The 17,048-nt window shown below is 40.4% G+C and overlaps 1 protein-coding gene across 4 annotated transcripts in view; it reads right to left on the bottom strand.

Annotated features, from left to right (window-relative positions):
* KYNU (kynureninase) overlaps window positions 1-17,048 on the bottom strand; it is a 58,664-nt gene that overhangs the window by 20,160 nt on the left and 21,456 nt on the right. For all 4 annotated transcript variants that reach the window (XM_049798540.1, XM_049798530.1, XM_049798524.1 and 1 more), the window contains 6 exons: window positions 14,912-14,973; window positions 13,648-13,719; window positions 12,172-12,246; window positions 10,680-10,826; window positions 4,538-4,636; window positions 3,706-3,779 (listed from right to left, as the gene is read on the bottom strand). In XM_049798540.1, the coding sequence (XP_049654497.1) occupies window positions 3,706-3,779; window positions 4,538-4,636; window positions 10,680-10,826; window positions 12,172-12,246; window positions 13,648-13,719; window positions 14,912-14,973 (529 nt within the window). The remainder of the gene's footprint in view (window positions 1-3,705; window positions 3,780-4,537; window positions 4,637-10,679; window positions 10,827-12,171; window positions 12,247-13,647; window positions 13,720-14,911; window positions 14,974-17,048) is intronic.

Genomic DNA, 17,048 nt, shown 5'->3' with positions numbered 1-17,048 from the left:
CTATCTCAGGACTCTGCGAGTTTGTCCCCTCCTGTCCCTTATGCCTGCTGACAGAGCTGAACTCACTGCCCATTTATAGCTGCAGATACTCCGCTGTGAACACCTGACTTCTCCTGTACCTTCTATCCCAGGTGCTCACAAACATTCACATTTTGTTATAGATTACTTGCTTGGTAGATTTTAGTTATCCTTCTTTTTATAAATGGAGAAATTGAGAAACAGGGGAAGGGGAAAAAAACCAAAACCAAACCAACCAACCAACAACAAAAACCCAGCCAACACTTTTCTGGAGCCCAAAAAGGTAGTCAAGCAAAATTTCAGTATTAGTAGGTCGCCTTAGTGCTCTCTGTGCCTTGGAAACCTCGCCTCCTCAACATAACTGCATTTTTGTGGAAAGCTGGTGGCACAGGATCAGCCTGCACTGACCAAACAGTTTCAGCAGCGTTTCATAGCTCTGCTCTGTTCAGGTCTTCTTTTATTTGAAACCCTCCCATAGAGAAATCACTCTAGCACAATTAGCCAAGAATATATTGCATTGTGATATATAGAGCAGGTATTAAAAAAGCTATTTGAGTATTAAAAGACTTCAAAGGAGGTGAGATCATGAGAGAATAGGGATAGATTGGACCCATATATGTCAGACTGATTCAGTTTTACTGTTCTAGGAAGAAAGATAGGGGACTAGCAAAGGACTACCCAACATACTCGGGTACAGATGTTAATTAAGATGGTAACAACATGTAACTTTTAGACCCATGGCCCTTGCAGTGAATTAGAGGACTATCCCCAGCTAAGGCAGGGAGTGCAGGACAGCGTTTGCAGCGACACAAAACAAGAAAAGGACATATAAGTCTGTGTCGTCTGCAGCCTCCATCTCCCAGCCATCAGACCTAAGGATCTAACCTTGCTCTTAGGCATAAATCCTTTGCCAAGGTAGAGAACCACCAACTTTTAAAAATCTTGTGGGAAGCTTGCATAGCCATAAAGAGGAGAGGTGGGACTGGTGTTGCCTTTTGGCTGCTGGGATGCGCCACGGTATTGCTGAATAACGCCACTTTGGGGTTGCGTAGGGTTGCAGTTGGGCTGCCGCAACCTCGGTCTGGAGACTCAAAGCAGAAAGTGGTTTCGGCACGGCCCTAGCTGCTGGTGGTGAGGCTATTGAATAAAGTAATTCACTGTCTCTCAAGCTGCATTTTAAGAGAAAGCAGCAGCAAAGAAGTGTTTTGCTGTCCAGGGAGCGGGCTCTGGATGGAGCAGCACCACAGGCAGGGGAATGCAGTTTCTAAAATGCGAGCGCCTATTTGCTTACCCTGCTCTAATTAGCAGGACTCTGGGCATGGACAAAAAGCATACTCACAAAATTAAGGGAAGCTAAAACAAAATACCTAAGTGCCTTTGGTGATGGGCAGTAGCTGGGCTTCGGGATTTAAAATTAAAGTTTGGGATTGAGCTGTTTCATTTTCAATAAACACCTAAATCCTTTTTGTCCCAGCCTCAGTGGGTAACAGGCAAAGGCACTTCGCAAACGTTCTGGGTCTGCCTCTCTGAATTATGGTCAGAACACACATTTTTATATTAAAATACAATACATTTTTTCGCTATAAAAATAACTACCTAGTCAATAGCTTGCAGAAAGTATGAAGGATGAGACAAATTAAAGAAATCTATATAGGTGGGTAAAATGACCTGCGTAATATCGGCCATAAGTTAGAAACAATATTTCAGACAGTCTAAATGACAAAAGGATATCAGCTGGATTGGAATTTAATTACCTGCTTATGTGTGGGCTGAGATGCAAAGAAACAAAAGGGTTTGGTGCTTCTGTTTTTGAATGAAGTTGTCTGGCCACTGGGTGTCATCCTTGATTCAGATGACAGCCAAAGACTTTCTAAATACAACATAAAACCTGCAACTTCCTGAGCAGTTAAATTCCACTCTATTTGATTGTACAACATACAGCAAATTGCTCTGCATTTAAATCAGCTATAAAATTGAATACTTTGACATAGACAAATTCTCCTTTGTCTCACTGCCTTATTTGGAGCCCTGAAATGGCTGGTTGATGTGGAAAAGAAAGAAAAGTAATGCAATCGGGGCGTATTAGCTACAAACAATCTGATGAGTGATTATCAAATCTCAGGAAATATGAAATAACTATGATTAAATAATGCAAAGGGTCTATGCAGGAAGTTTGGAATTATACCCTTAATTGGGCCCTAGGCTGAAAAAGCTTATTTCATATAGGCAATTGTATTTACAACATGCAGTATCCAGATTCAGTACACAAGTTAATGACTATGTATGAAGAAGCTGGTTCAGGAAAAACTAATTTAAGCTCTTACCTACAATACCAAGCCAGTACCCTCACAGAAGTTTCAAAATTTCACCAAGGAGGAAAAAAAACCCTCAAAGTCCTTGAGATTTTATCCATTCCTCCTATTGCTATTCTGTGATTTCTGGCCTGCATTTTTTCACTGCTCAGCATCTTCCCAGCTCCCCACAGCCAGGGCCCAGAGATTTGGCTGTAGGAGCAATGCCTGCACCTCCACCTGGCTAACGGGAAAGCAGGGAGAAAAAGAAAAAAAAAAAAAAAGCTTTCCAGAAGTAATATCCAGATATTCGGAATGTTTTGGCAGTGTTCACGTGTGAGGATCAAATCAGCTCACAACAGGTCATATGTCATCCTAATGAGTTTTCTGTTATGGGTGACTGAGAAGAACTTATCAGCGTTATTTTGTTATCTCCTGGGAGTCTAGACAGTCTGAAACCAGCACATAGTGCAGCGAAGCTGCTTATTATAATTTTATTTCTCTCTGAAATCTGGTTTAGTTTGCCTCCTTCCACCTAAAATAAAAGTAAGTGCCAGCAATTTCTCCAAGAGTTATAGCCAGAAAGAAATGTTTATATTTGTCGGTGCATTAAAAGTATTAATCCTACTGTTGTTAATATACATAGAGTACAGTCATATAACATTTTAAATAACAGTTGTTTGGGTATTTTTTTAATGCAGCTAACCTCAGTTGATAGCACAGCTTTTCATGGATTAGACAGTCTTTGAGAACACAGATCTCCGTGTAATGCTTCCTAGCTTTACCACTGGATATAAATTTAATGAAAACACGCCAGTATTAAAGAGCTATTAGACCCAGAGTTGAAATTGTCCTTGATTTTGTTCACCAACCAAAGACTTCAATGATTTTAAAAAATCCGTTTTTAGAGGAAGATGTTAAATATTCTCTTTACATGAAACAGTCTCATCGGCATGATTTAGGTTACTGTTCTTTAATATTATAAGCATTCTCTTTTATAATTGTTTTTAGTTTAGAACTCATAGCAGACTCCAAGGAGGAAATGTATTTAAGATGTGAGCATGCACATTAACAGTTTCAAAATTTACTAAAATTAACATAAAATAACCCATCTGATGTTACAAAGTCAGATAACCAAATTACCTAAATTTGCACTACCCTTTTCACTGATGTAATAAGTCAGTAACTAATATTAGCCCAATGAGGGTTTTTTTGAAGTGAGGAGTTTCTTCTGCATCTATACATATATGCATACATATATACATAAACACACATGTCCATAGTCTATGACTAGGAATCTATACACTTTCTCACTTTCAGACGTCAACTCAAATAAAAGATATTTTCCCATTTAAACTTCACAGCACCTTTTATTTGTATATAGTAACATACTTACGCTGGTTTAATACTCTGGGAATGCTTCTCATGAATGTAGGCACCAGCAAGGCCTCCTGCTCCAGAATTTAAATACTACAAAGAATAAATCAACAGGTACATGTCATGTTCATTATCTGAAAAATATAGCTTTCCTTCCCTCACCCCGCTCTATAAAACAGACCGATTTTAACATTCTAACACTTAGCATTGTCTCAAAGTGCTGATGTAGGTAAAAGCAGGTATATTTTTTCAGATTAGTTATAAAATATCTTTCTTGGTTTACACGTCATATTTGAAGTCTAACAGAGAAAAGGCTAGAAAATTGAACTACAGCTGAAACAGTCCCATGTCATAGTACATATAGCAAAGTCATCAAACAACTCATCTGACTATATCTGTCGATTCTTAATCTCCAGAGAAGTCAAAGGAAACAAAGACACCTTGTTCTATGGTCTGAAATTACTTAAGTTTAGGCAAGAGTATTCTCTTGTTTAGGGACCACTTAAGAAAATCCTATAGCCGCGGGACCATCTCAGTGTGGGAAATAAGAGAAGAGCCTCCGATACTGTGACCACAGAGCAGACTGTGCTTCAGAGCAGACGTTTAACCACCACTAGCATCCATCTCACATCCACAAGACCTTGCAGGTCATTGACACCGTTATCTTTCAGAACCTTTGTAATAAAGCTACCACTAAAGTCAGCGTGCATCTCCTCGTTGTGGCTGGTTCAAAGATTCAGCCAAATCTCGATCAACAGTTCAGGTGCAGTTCTTATTCACCTGACCTGTTTGCTGACCCATCATATACGTGACATTATGGAACACAGTCTCAAACAATGAATCCATTTTACCTTGTAGGAGCACCAGCAGGCAAAATCTACTCCCCAGTCATGCAAATGAAGCTCTACATTCCCAACAGCATGAGCCAGGTCAAATCCAACAAAGCAACCCTGCAGGAAAGAGATAATTAATATACTACTTATCAAGATAATCATCGCTACAAAATTATTTTGAAAAAAAAAGGTCTTTAGAGCTTTACTCACTTCCAGTATAGGCATGCTATCAAGTCCCATCTGTTTTGAGTTATTACTAGAAACAAATTTTCTATACCATAGATAGATGTAGAAATCATGAACTGCTTTGTGGGCTTGTCTTCAAGGACACTCGAAGAAGGTTTAGATTCTGAATTTTTTTTCTCATGCAGGAAAGTGGAATCACTTGAAATAAGTATTCAGAACGAATGCGTAATTTCAAACTGTTGTATGGCATGACAAGCTCTGGGCAAAGACCAAACAGTGATGTAGGTAATGATGCCAGTGACTCATGAACAATTACATTCCACTATAGACTTACACCTAAGCTCCCCCTGACATTTAAACTATGAGGATCTTGCTCTTTGGGAATCCAAATGGGTGAGATAGCAGCCTATGCAACGCATTGATCTTTAAGGACTTTTGTACTTGTCCCTAAAAAGTGACAAAAGCATTTTGTCATTTCTCCGTGAAAAGGGTTGTATTTGTCATAACCACGATTTGCATAGGGCACTGGGGGGGGGGGGGGGGGCGGGGAGCATATAAGGACCACAGTTGTATAGATTGAAAGCAGCAGGTTTACACACAAAATGACCACTGGATGGCAGCATTTTTAAACTAAAAAGTTCTTCCACGCGCTGCTATTTATTTAAGCGCCGAGAAGTAAAACTGCCTTTTGTGCCTGGACTGCAAATTAAATGCTATTTTGTTTTTAAAACACAAACAGCCTGCTTGCAAGCAGCATGGTAGGAACAAGAGTGAGAGCACAGGCTTCAGAAAAATCAACGTCCAATAATAAAACAAAGGATTTTTTTAAGAATCTCTTGCCGTGTCTTGCACAAAGGGAGCCTTAGCTAAATTATTTAAGCAGTACTTTGGTATATTTAATCTTCTGTATCAGCTAGATAACAATTTGAATGAGGCAGCATTTTAAGACATGGCACGCTAATTCTAATGGAGGCATTGGTGAAGTTCCCAGCTTGAGAAGTCGCTCCAAGAGGATGTGAAGAAAACTCACTGCCATTGTGTTTGCTTGATCTAAAGATTGGAATCAAAGTTCTAATAAATAGCCTAGCCTTCACACCCTTGGTGGCTTGTCTTCACAGGGACACGCAGAAGTGAGGTAAGACAAATCAACTGAAATAGCGAAGCTAACGCAGGGGAGCTGAAGCACACTGAATGCTCATGGGAATGCTCTCATTCAGAGACAAAATGGCCTTGGTTCAGAGAAATATAAGCTACAGCAAACTAAGGCCAATCTGCTATTGAATGAGAAGGTTTTTATAGGGTTTTAAGGCATTAACTTCAAAACATCAGTTGACTGGACTTTAACATTTACAGGTATCCCTTTGTACGTGTCCCACACAAACTTTTTTGAAGAATTGCTGTGAGACATTCATTCATTGCAGTGGAAACCAGGAATATAACACAATATGCTGAGAGTCTTGTGGAAAGTATGTATCTAGCAGTACGTTAACAAAATTAAAACAAACAAGCAAACAGTAGTTGCTCATTAAAAAAAAAAAAAAAGCCCAAAAGAATTTTAATTCTACGGTAAGTCTTGTGTTGAAATCAGTTGTCCTTTCCCTGACAGTAAGTGATAAACTCTATAAAAGAATATGTTCAAGCATAAGATAACAAATCAGGACAATATAGTAGGTGGGAGGTAGGACGAGACTTCTTAGGACCCCTGCAGGTTGGATGCCTTCACAGTCACGGTACTATAATGAGGCTCCACAGTCACACGTGTACCTGTAATCTCAGCGTTCATAAACTTTCCTGGACACCGACACTGGCTGGCAGAGATGGGCTTGCACCGGCACCGTGCACTCGTAGCCCTCAAACAGGACGGCCACCCGTGAGCCGTACTCCTGAACTGCTTTAACTGCTCCCCAACACTTCGAAACTGGTTGGTGAATCTTACTGGGCAGTATTTAACTTACTAACGAGGCACAGGCTAAAAATCTGGGTTCAGCACTGGCAGGTTTCCCACATTGTCTCAGAAACACCCACTCGTACCATTTTGTTCAAGTTGTCATCTGCAAGATGGGTGGTACTGGTTTGCTTTCCCCGGGAGGCGTCTGGCACTCGAATCGCACAAACAGCAAATGTTTAGCCACACAGATTGCACGGTAAAAGTAAAACAAACTGAAACAGCTCTCCCTGTACAAGCCACGCGGAATAAGGGTTGCGTGGGAACGTCGCTTCCCCAGACTAGGGGGAAGAGAGAGCTCTCCATCTGCTCTGGGTGAAGAAGAGGACATGTGCTCTCCCCTGCCTCTTCCGTTTTATTCTAACATCTAAAAGTCATTTCTGCAAAGTGTCTGGGTAGCTGCTGATAACCAGCAGGTAACAACTCAGCATGGACAATGACATTTGGAGAGAGGGAGAGAAATGACAGCTTCACACCGGCAAAGCTGGGACATTTAGAAAGAGAGACAGGAAAAGAAATGAAGATGAAGGACCTTAAAGCTCTTCCTACTGGGACTCAAGAGATTAAAATACTTTACATACGGTACAGAGTCAGTGGAAAGTACAATATAACTTATGAAATGAAAATTGTATTTGAAAGCTAGCGTCTCCTAGAAGTCAGCCATTTCTTCACTTCTGGAAGAATAAAACCACTCAACCCCCTCCATCCTCTAGACCACGCACAAAAGTATGAAACAAGGAAGACTGTTACATCCTCTTCAGCTTGCCGATGAGTCTCTTGCACAATACGTAGTAATTTTGATTTATCTGAGAGACCCAAGATGGAAAAATAGCCTGAGGTAATTTTTCAAGCTTAATTTAGTTCATTTAATATTTAATGACTTAATGAAGCTGTCTATGTGCAGAGCCTTCACTCTGGGAGGAATCTTAACGTACGTAGAGAACTTAGGAAATTGGCTTAAAAAATGTAAAAGGAAATCAGTAACTTAATTCATAAATGATTGACCTCGAGAATCCTAGGACATTTTCCAGACCTCCTGAGCTCACAGCTGAAATTTCTAGCCAAGCCCTGATAGCGTACAACACTGCAGGATTTTATTTCAATTGTACATTAAAAGAATTGTTAAGACCATCTGTGTAGAGCTTTTCTCTCTGCTACACTGGCTGACAAGTGATTTTTTTGGTTTTTTTTCCTCCTCAAATGACACCTCCACCTCGTATTTTCCCCTTCTGACTTTCTTGCTTGTCAGCTCTCCCCAACCTATTTTCTGTTCATGAGCATGGGATCCTTCACCACCAGGAAGGGGAGCCTTGCATTTTTGCTATCAACACGACTTCTCAGGCTTATCCTCTTTTAATATACATTTTAAAGGACTTCCAGCCTTTCTGTGATAACATGCCACGTATAAGACAAACGTTCTAACCACTGCTGGTTTTATCAGGTCCAAAAGCTCTTGAAGGAGACGTGGTTTTAAGTCCACACACCTACTGTTCTGAAAGCTTGTCAGCCTGGGGACAGGGACAGGTTGGATGTCACCAAATAGAAATTAAGCCCATACACATTATATAGATGCTAATGATTCTGGCTCAGCCGTTTTCTTGTCCTCCTCTAACCCAACGGCAGCTCCCAACATCAGCTCTGACCTGGGAAAAGAGGAGAGGAGCCAATCGCTTTTGAAGATCCAACATTTTGGGCTTTTTGGTAACCAGAAGCTCTGAGTCTAAGAGAAGCAGCAGTATAGAGGACTATCTCCTACCAATATTAAGACAGAAAACTCTTCATGAATCGCTGATTTCGTAGCTGTTCAAGTAAATATTTGCCACGTGTGGATGTTTAAGTGTGGTGTAACAGTATGTTACATAGTGGTTTGCATAAACATATAAACATCCCTTAACCCAGGGGGCAGAATCCATAAGGTCGTTGAGCTGAGTGTATCTGACAGTAGGGAAATAAAACTAGGACTGGCTGATGCTTTTCAAGCCTTATGAGTACTCAAGAAGTTCTTCAGGCTGAATTATTTTTTCTTTTTAAATACATTAATGACATTTTAAGTCACGAATCTACCTAGATCCCAGTCCTACATACTCTAACCACAAAAAGGTTGGTAATTAAATTTCACCTTTTTTTCCTCCCCTTTTCAAAAATCTCTGGAAGAAGAGATTTACTTCTACATTACAGCGTTTCTAACATGCATGCAGGTGGAAACAGGCCTTTGACATCTCTCTGTGCCTGCTGGAGTACTGAACTGCTGTCAGAAATTCTTCTCCTCTTCAGTAACACAATACAGCCTCTCTATAAATGTGTAGTGTTTGTGTATATCCATGTGGAAGCACATACCCGTGTGTTAATATTATTATTTGCACTACTTTATAGAAATTTTAAGCTGTCTCCACCAAGTCCTGGTTATCTCTTCAGATAATATAAACATCAAATCCATTTTCGCTCCATATTATGAACTATCTGTGACTGCTTTTCCCCAGAACACAGGTTGTCAGCCACTTCGGGGTGGTTTATAGCTTTCAGCGAAACTGCATCACTTCCACTCATCCAAGCATGTGTCCCACAGTCCAGAGAGCATCTTTAGAGAGGCGGTAAGGCGATAGGCTTTTCTCAGGTCGTTCATATTTACCGTAAAGAAGAAAGATTTCTCTCAGACACCTTTCAGACACACCGCAGAGCAGATTTCGGGGAAGAAGCACTGTAGGCACGTAGGCGTTGGCAGCTGAACAAAAGCTTTGCCGCCACCAGGAGTGAGAACGAGTAGAACAGGGGGTGGCATCATCCTATTAATAACCTATCTTCCCTTTCAAACGTTTCAGCGTAGCCTTTTGATTATTTGTGGTCGGCAAAGTACCGGAAGACCCTCCAACAAAGGTGTTGCTTTTAGAGCTGCATGTTGCTAGTACACAGACCCATTCCCCTCTCCAGCTCACTCTCCCCATTTCTTTTTTCCTTGGGTTTCTGCATCCATGTCAGAAGTCAGTCTTGTTTTGTGCTGTGTTCAGGACCAATTTTGTCACCAGGCGCTGCTCTGTGAGAACATTCCTTTTTTTATATCCCAGGGGCTCTCACACCTGCTCAGCTCTCCCAGGGGAGACTTTACCATCACTTTCCAGCAGCGTAACTTACTCCCTGACCTCCAGAAAAAATTTCCATTGCCAAACCTACAGCAACAGAAGATGTATATAGCCTGTTGTGAGCCAGGAACCTCTCCAGAGAGTTAAAACATCAAATAGGTGGTTTGCCAAAATCCAGTGATCCTAAATAAGCTGATGCTTGAGTGGTTTAATCTTATATGAGATAAGGTACATCCAGTAAAAGACTGCCCCTACAGAAAGTCTGGTGACCTCCTGTTGATAAGAGGACTTAATTAAAAACTATTTTCTCCTGGATTCCTAAGGCAATTGAGATGATGGTTAAAGAAGGTTTAAAGCTATGTCCACAGAGCGCGCTGCCTGCAAGCTCTGAAGGCTGAGTCATTGCTAAAATACAGTCATCTTGCGACGTTGATGTGCTCCACATTGTGCCTGTCTCTGGAAAACTGACCAGCTGAGTCTGAACACTGCTGGCTCCACGGGGAGCTCACCTCCCTGCTCGCTGGGGGCCAAAACTGCCACAGCATGGCTGTGGGAAAGGAGGAAAATCATGAAAGTCTGCCAAAAAAAGCAGAAATCTAATGCAAAGTAACTTTTAAAGAGAGATTAGTGCTGTGATTATCTCCTCCTCCTTCTCCACTGAACCTCTTGAAATTCTATCCTTCAAGAAAAGCCCTGTAGAAGTTAATAGTCATGAATTTCCTCTCCGTATAGTTTAAGTCACACCTGCAAGATTGCTCTCACAAGGCTATTTCTTCATGCAGCACACAGCCTCTAAGGGATCTGGGCACAGACTGCTCTTACTTTTTATCAGAGCCCTACAGGTTTCCACATGTGCTTTGTTTTGTTCCACAAAAAGTAGAAATTAAAAATATTTCACAAGGAAAATTGATCTAAAATTGGCGTTAAAAGGAGAGGTCTGGAGAAATCCTACCTTTTTTTGGCCAGCCTTTGTTATTCTGGGGATGTCAAACAACTGTCCCGTGTAGTACTGCACCCCACTGAACAGAATGACAGCAATAGAGTCCCCTTTCTTCTCAATTACAGCAAGGATATCTTCAGTCCTCAAGGTCTCCTCCCCCTAAAACAAAGTTAAAGCACACATTTTACATCAACTCTGGCAGTAATGAAACTGTCATTTCTTATTTCATAATCTATATTTTACCGCAAGCCACGCTGCTTGCATAAGGAGATCAAAAGCAAATCCTTAGCATGGTAATGATATACAAAGGTAGTGCTATGAAGTAGCCTATCAGTAAGTTACCTCAAAAAAAAAATAAAAAAAAAATTAGCAAACTTATCTTGAAGGTGCCAGTTATAAAAAGACTATTCACTTCATATTTTAGCATGCTTCATACTCCTTAATATCTCAGACAGTTTTAATTTACAGTAAAAAAAGCCTGGTGCAAACAGCATATATAATGATTTTTTATGACAGCTGAAATTTGTGACACCCACAAGACTTGAAAGTTGTCTATCAGTTTCACTCTCTACTTTTCTAATAAACTTTGTATCCCACAGGAAGCTATTATAACCCTGCCATATTTATATTTCAAAAACAATAAGTCTCACATCATCAAAAGTACAAAAATCCCCAAACCTGGGGTCATTAAATATAGAGGAATTTCAACCAAACAAACCTGCCTCATTCTTGATTCTTTATAGGAAAATTACTGTCCCATCCTCCTCCCATCTTCCTAGCAAGGGATCATGTAAAACATACCACCACCTAGGGATCAATTAGGCAGTGAAAACCTAGAATTAAATTAGACTTGTTACTGAAAAGAGCTCGGACAAGATTGTTGAATTGCAAGTAACCGTTATTATCTCAACAATCTTTGCAAATCTATCAAGCATTCAGGAGTGGGCTCTTTACTCGCAAGATGACTCAGATTTCAGAAGCAAAAGGTCACCATCAGTTTATAGTTAGGTGGCAAAGTTCTTAATGCTGCAAAACTGAAGCAAGGCAGTCTTACAAATTAATCTGAATTGCATATTACTCAAAGCAGACCTTTCCCTTAGTCTGTGCTGATGCACAGGCTGCTACTGTTCATGTTATGGCAATCTTTCACCTTAGGACATTAAAAGGACATTGGGGTTTCTCAATGAGCTACTATATTTTGCAGTTTTTCTCAGGATGCTGTTAGGGTTTGCAAACAGGAAAAATAGAGAAAATAACATTTTTTTTGTTCTATAAGGCAAATGCACTAGTTGAACCAGACAATTATAAAATGGGGGTTAATACCAAAAAATATACACAGAATCAGAATACACGATTCATATATTTTATCTAAAAGTATTAGTAGAAATAGATTATAACTTCTGCAGGCAGACACTAGAATATTTGAGAATGTATAACTAGTCTCGTATGAAATATGTTTCTGCCCTTAGCAATAGCAAGCAGAACTGACATATTTCTCACCAACCTCCCGTGGCTGCATCATGAGCATGCATTTCTTCACATCAAGTCCATGAAGTTGAAGTTGGGACTCAACAGCATACTGGAAGAGATTTCCATGCAGAACACGTTAGCGCAATTACATGATAAAACAACTAAAAGAAAAACACGTCAGAACTTCAGAGAACGGATGCAGATGCCTGCCTCTCACTAAAATTAACACTTGAAAACCTAATCCAACTTCACCGAAAAAAATCTGTATTTCCTTTGGTTTGAAAAAGATCAGAATTTAATTCGCATCATCATCAGACAGTAAGGATAAAGTCAAAGCCTAAATCCTACGGGATAAGTTTGCGGAGGAGGATGAGGGTGGAAATGTGGTGGAGGATGTGCTTTACCACATGCCAGCAAGCAAAGCCTGCATGGATAACAGCTACGGAAAGACTGAATATTGCCTCCCCAGGGGCCCTGGGTACCCACTTTGCTTGGTAGCACGTGCTAAATCCCGGGCTGTCACATATACGCTGCTGTCAACGCAAACGAGGTTTGACCAGCACATACACGCTGTCCCACGCTATTCGCACGTCTTCGATTTGCTGCACAGCTGGGAGGAAATGAGAGCTCTAAACTTGCAGGCTATTTTGAAAATCCTACCCACTGATTTTATCAATAAATAATGGTTCCGGAGATAGCATAAAAATCATCAAATAATAGGATAAAATAGTTTAAAATTACATGACAGGAACTGAAGTGACGGCAGTTGCACAGGTTATTACCGAAGTGCCGTAGAAACTTAAGATGATGGAGTCCAAATGCACAAGTGCACCTGGAACAAACGTGGGATTAATATGAACATAGAATAAAGGCAATTTGAGGTTTATACATCTGTGACGCCATCTTCATTACAAATAAACCTGTTAGTAGCTTGAATCATTTTTATCCCACCTTAGAGATCAAATTTGTTATCAATTTCCATGAGTTTACGGAGTTGATGATAAAGTAGCAGCGGGCCACAAACCCAAAGATTAATTTTCTCTGAGCTGTGATGCACGGGCTATTGTCTCCTATTTTATAGCAGACAAATTATGTTTGAACTAGTAATCTAAAGTGCTAAGAACAAACATTTCCATCTCTGTCTGGGGATATATAAGTGTTAATGTTGTGAGTTTGTATTGATTTGGTTTCATAAAGTAAAACAGCAACAAGAATTAATAAAACATTTACAACTTCAGTTGATTTAGGCCAGTAGTTTGCTCAATGTCTTTAAAAAGACTAATAAATCAATGTACTCATTCAATCTTTTCCTCTTGTAACATTTTTTATTTGAACAAAAGGAATAAAGCTACAATCTGTAAAATATGCTGAGCTCAAAAGCTTCTGACAGATTTTTTTATTGTAATGTTACTTGGACAAGATGAGCTAATAAATATTCAAATCAGGCTACTGATATTCTTTGGAAAAATATGATTAATAATACAAATATGGTGAAATATTAATTTCTTACATGGTCAGAGGGAAAGGCTCTGGCTTCTAGAAGAATTTTATAGCGTCTCGGAGTAGGCTTAAAGAAAGATAGCTGTTAAGAACAAAAACCAAAAAGGATATGTTGAAATGTATCTAAGCAGAGATGAGACAGATTCTCCCAGTATGTAACTTAATAAAGGCTGCTTTACTTTAATGCAGACTACAGAGAATCCCCCAGAAATTACAAATATTTCTTCGTCCGCATAACATTTATCAAAGTAGGAAATCGTTATCGTACTGTATTTCATATATCCATAACAAAAGGCCGCAGAAGTCCAGCAGTGAAAACCTGCAGTTACAGGAATCGATGGCAAAGCTTTGACTGCAGCCAGGGAAGCTGGGATTTCACCCAGCTCCATCCTGCAAGCAAAAGCAGCGGCTGAAGAGTAGCAAACAGTGCAAAGGAATTGGATTTCCACTCCTGCCCTAAAACGTTAGCTATCAGATCATCCCCTCCTCTGAAACAAACCTGACGAAAGGACTAAGCCTTCTGCAAAGACCTCATCTCAGCGCCTGAACGGCCTTTCCTTCTCAGTTCCTCGCGTGGAGGCAAGTTGGACTTGCCACCATGCTGAGGGGACTAGGAGAAGACTTCTTTTTTGTGTTAACCACACAAAGTGAAACTGCACGTCTTCATTCCGTTGAACCAAATCTTTAGAAATACTGGAGAACCAGAGACAGGCTGTATGCAGCCACAGAGACACCTGCACGTAAGGAAACCACATTTATGGCCACTATTTCATAAAAAGCAAAGTCAGATGCTGTATCACATTTTAGGCATATATAAAACAGCAGAACTCAGAATGCCAACTCTTGTATGCAACTGCATTTTAAGTCTGACTGAAATTACAGCTTTGTCTTGCTCACAGTTGAGCTCTTTTTTCTTAAACTTTGAAATTTGGTGTGGAATTCAAATTTGACCAGTTATTTGTAAATGTTTCTTAAATAATAAGGTCTCCTGTCTTAGGATTGACATGCAGCACATACGAGAACAGCTCAAAGTTCCCCTACAGAGTCCTTGGAAAATATCTCTCTGTGCAGGTTTTCAGCTTAAAATTAAGTGGAGCCAGGTGTTGCACAAGCCAAAGCATCGTTCAAGATACAACTGCCAAGGTTTAAGAGAAGTTAGGCTATCATCCCGTTCCATCCTTGTGAGGTCCTCAGAAAACATTTTGCTTACATTCACAAATAAAGGAAAAAAATACTTGTCAACACAACATCAAATATACATCGTAAAGACATACCATCTGGAGGTGCAAGTTAACCGTTAGCCCATTCATTAAGGCTACTTCATGTCTTTGGGCCCCTGAAATGATAAAAAGAAAAAAAAAACTGGTTGGGGTTTTCTTTATAGTTTCAGAGAAATCTAGTGCAGTGTTGAGAAAGCAAAAGTATGTTTTCAGTCAGTGTCTCTCCAAAGGCTGGAAAGTAAACAAACGTTTGAGGTGTCATCACAGTGAAGTAAAAAGATTTCTTGTCTGACTCACTACACCACACTGGCAGGAAAATATTTATTTTTTCAGGTCAGCCACAGAAAACAAAAACCAATGAAGTATTTCCATTTCCCGGCAAACCACCAGTGGATTTATTATCATTAATACCTCAGACAAAAATCAGGTCAGAAGACCATACGTAAAGCAAGACTTGCAGGCTTATTTTTGTCATAAGTTTATATACAAAGCAAGTCAGAAAACACATTGAGACAATCATCTATTGTAAGTGGTTACTGTAATGTCAAGCTAAATCTCATCCCTAATAAAAAAACCCGAGCAAAATTGGCCTATTGAATATAACAGACCATTATTAATGTAGCAAGTTAGCAGGAAGCCGTACCCACATAGCTCCAAGGAGGCTAATAACAGATGCCTTTTGGCTACAGCTAATCATGGGCAAAGCTAATGGAGGAACAACTAATTGTCATTACCAAGTATTTAGTAACAAATTCTCGAACCCTTATCAACCACTGGTGAAAGGTTTCAGGCAGGACGAGGGACCGCGCGTCGGGCAGGGCGCCACCGAGATATGGAGAAAATCAATTCCTGTTTCTTTCCATTTTGCCTGATGTCTTTTGCTGAAAAGCAGTAATTCACCTTTGACGCAAATCAGTGCTTCGAAGCTGGAAGATGCCCTCGTGCGCCTTGTCCCAGTCATCGCCTTGGCGGTGGAGATCGCCAAAGGTGGAAAGAGGTTGCAGACAGGGAGGGATGAAGACAAGTGTAAGCAGGCGGGGAGGGCAACAGCTTCGACTGGGATCGATAAAGAGGAAAGGAAAACATGATGTTGGGGTAAAAAGGGTAAGGGGAGCCACAAGAAACAGAGAGGTGAATCCTGGGTTTCTCCTGTCCCTGCCTTGGAGGGCACCCAAGGTCCCAACCAACATGGGGAAAGGCAGCAAGAGCACCAAGATACTCCCACCAGATCCCAAAGAGTTTAGGATCAGGGTGTTATTACTTTGCCAGCCTAGGAAAAAAGACGTAACCGTGGGTTGAACTCAACACGAGTGGATATAGCCAAATAACATGGACATCTATAATTAAGAAGGGTTTATTCATAAATCCTTGCCAAGCAGGCCTCAGCTTCTGCCACCACAGGAAAAGCCAAGAACCGTTCTGACTGAAGTATTCAAGGGCCTTTCTTTGTGTTGCTGAAATCTCCAAGTATTGGACAGAAAGATCTGTCAACAGCTGTCAGTGACTCCGGAGGACCCGTCCAGGGGATGAACCGGGAGGAAAAAGAGATGCCACGAGTAAGTTCCCTCCTTCAGACACCAGGAACATCATCAAGTTTGTGGGAAGAAATATAAGCAGACTTAGTTCTTCATAGGGAAAGATAAGCTCTTTTCCTCACTTAAACTCCTCTCCTTTTCTTTCTTTTCTTCCCTCTGACAGCATTGCATCTGCAGGCTCCATGCTGCTGAAAGAGGTCACCTTGTGGCTGTTCTATTGCAGATACAGAAGACAGCTAGAGAGAGTGATTGCAGCTCAAAACAGTATTATTTGCAGTCTTAATATTTCTATGGAACTCTTGAGGCTGAAAAAAAGGGATAGCATCAAGAAATGGTATTGTTCTTATTTCTCCTCTGCTCCTTCCACGAAATCTGTGGCTTTCGCAGCAAATTCTGCACAAGCAATCCTCTGCCTGCTGTACCGTTTCCATATGAAACAAATGGTTAATCTCTAGATCACTTTTAGCTGCATGCTAGCATCCCAAATTAAATATGACACTACATTTGTCATGTAAGTCTTGGTCTTCTGTAAATTATATATTTATTAAAAGCTTTCCATTATTGAATTTCATGCCCACAAAACAAACCTCATCCGTGTCATTGGAAAACTGTTATCCTTTATAACCTGCACTGCGTTTCAGAAAACAACCTTTCTA

The sequence above is a fragment of the Accipiter gentilis genome, chromosome 1 (assembly GCF_929443795.1).
Source record: "Accipiter gentilis chromosome 1, bAccGen1.1, whole genome shotgun sequence".
NCBI lineage: Eukaryota > Metazoa > Chordata > Aves > Accipitriformes > Accipitridae > Astur > Astur gentilis.
The sequence above is the reverse complement of the archived record's forward strand: the minus strand, read 5'-3'. Positions and strand labels throughout refer to the sequence as shown.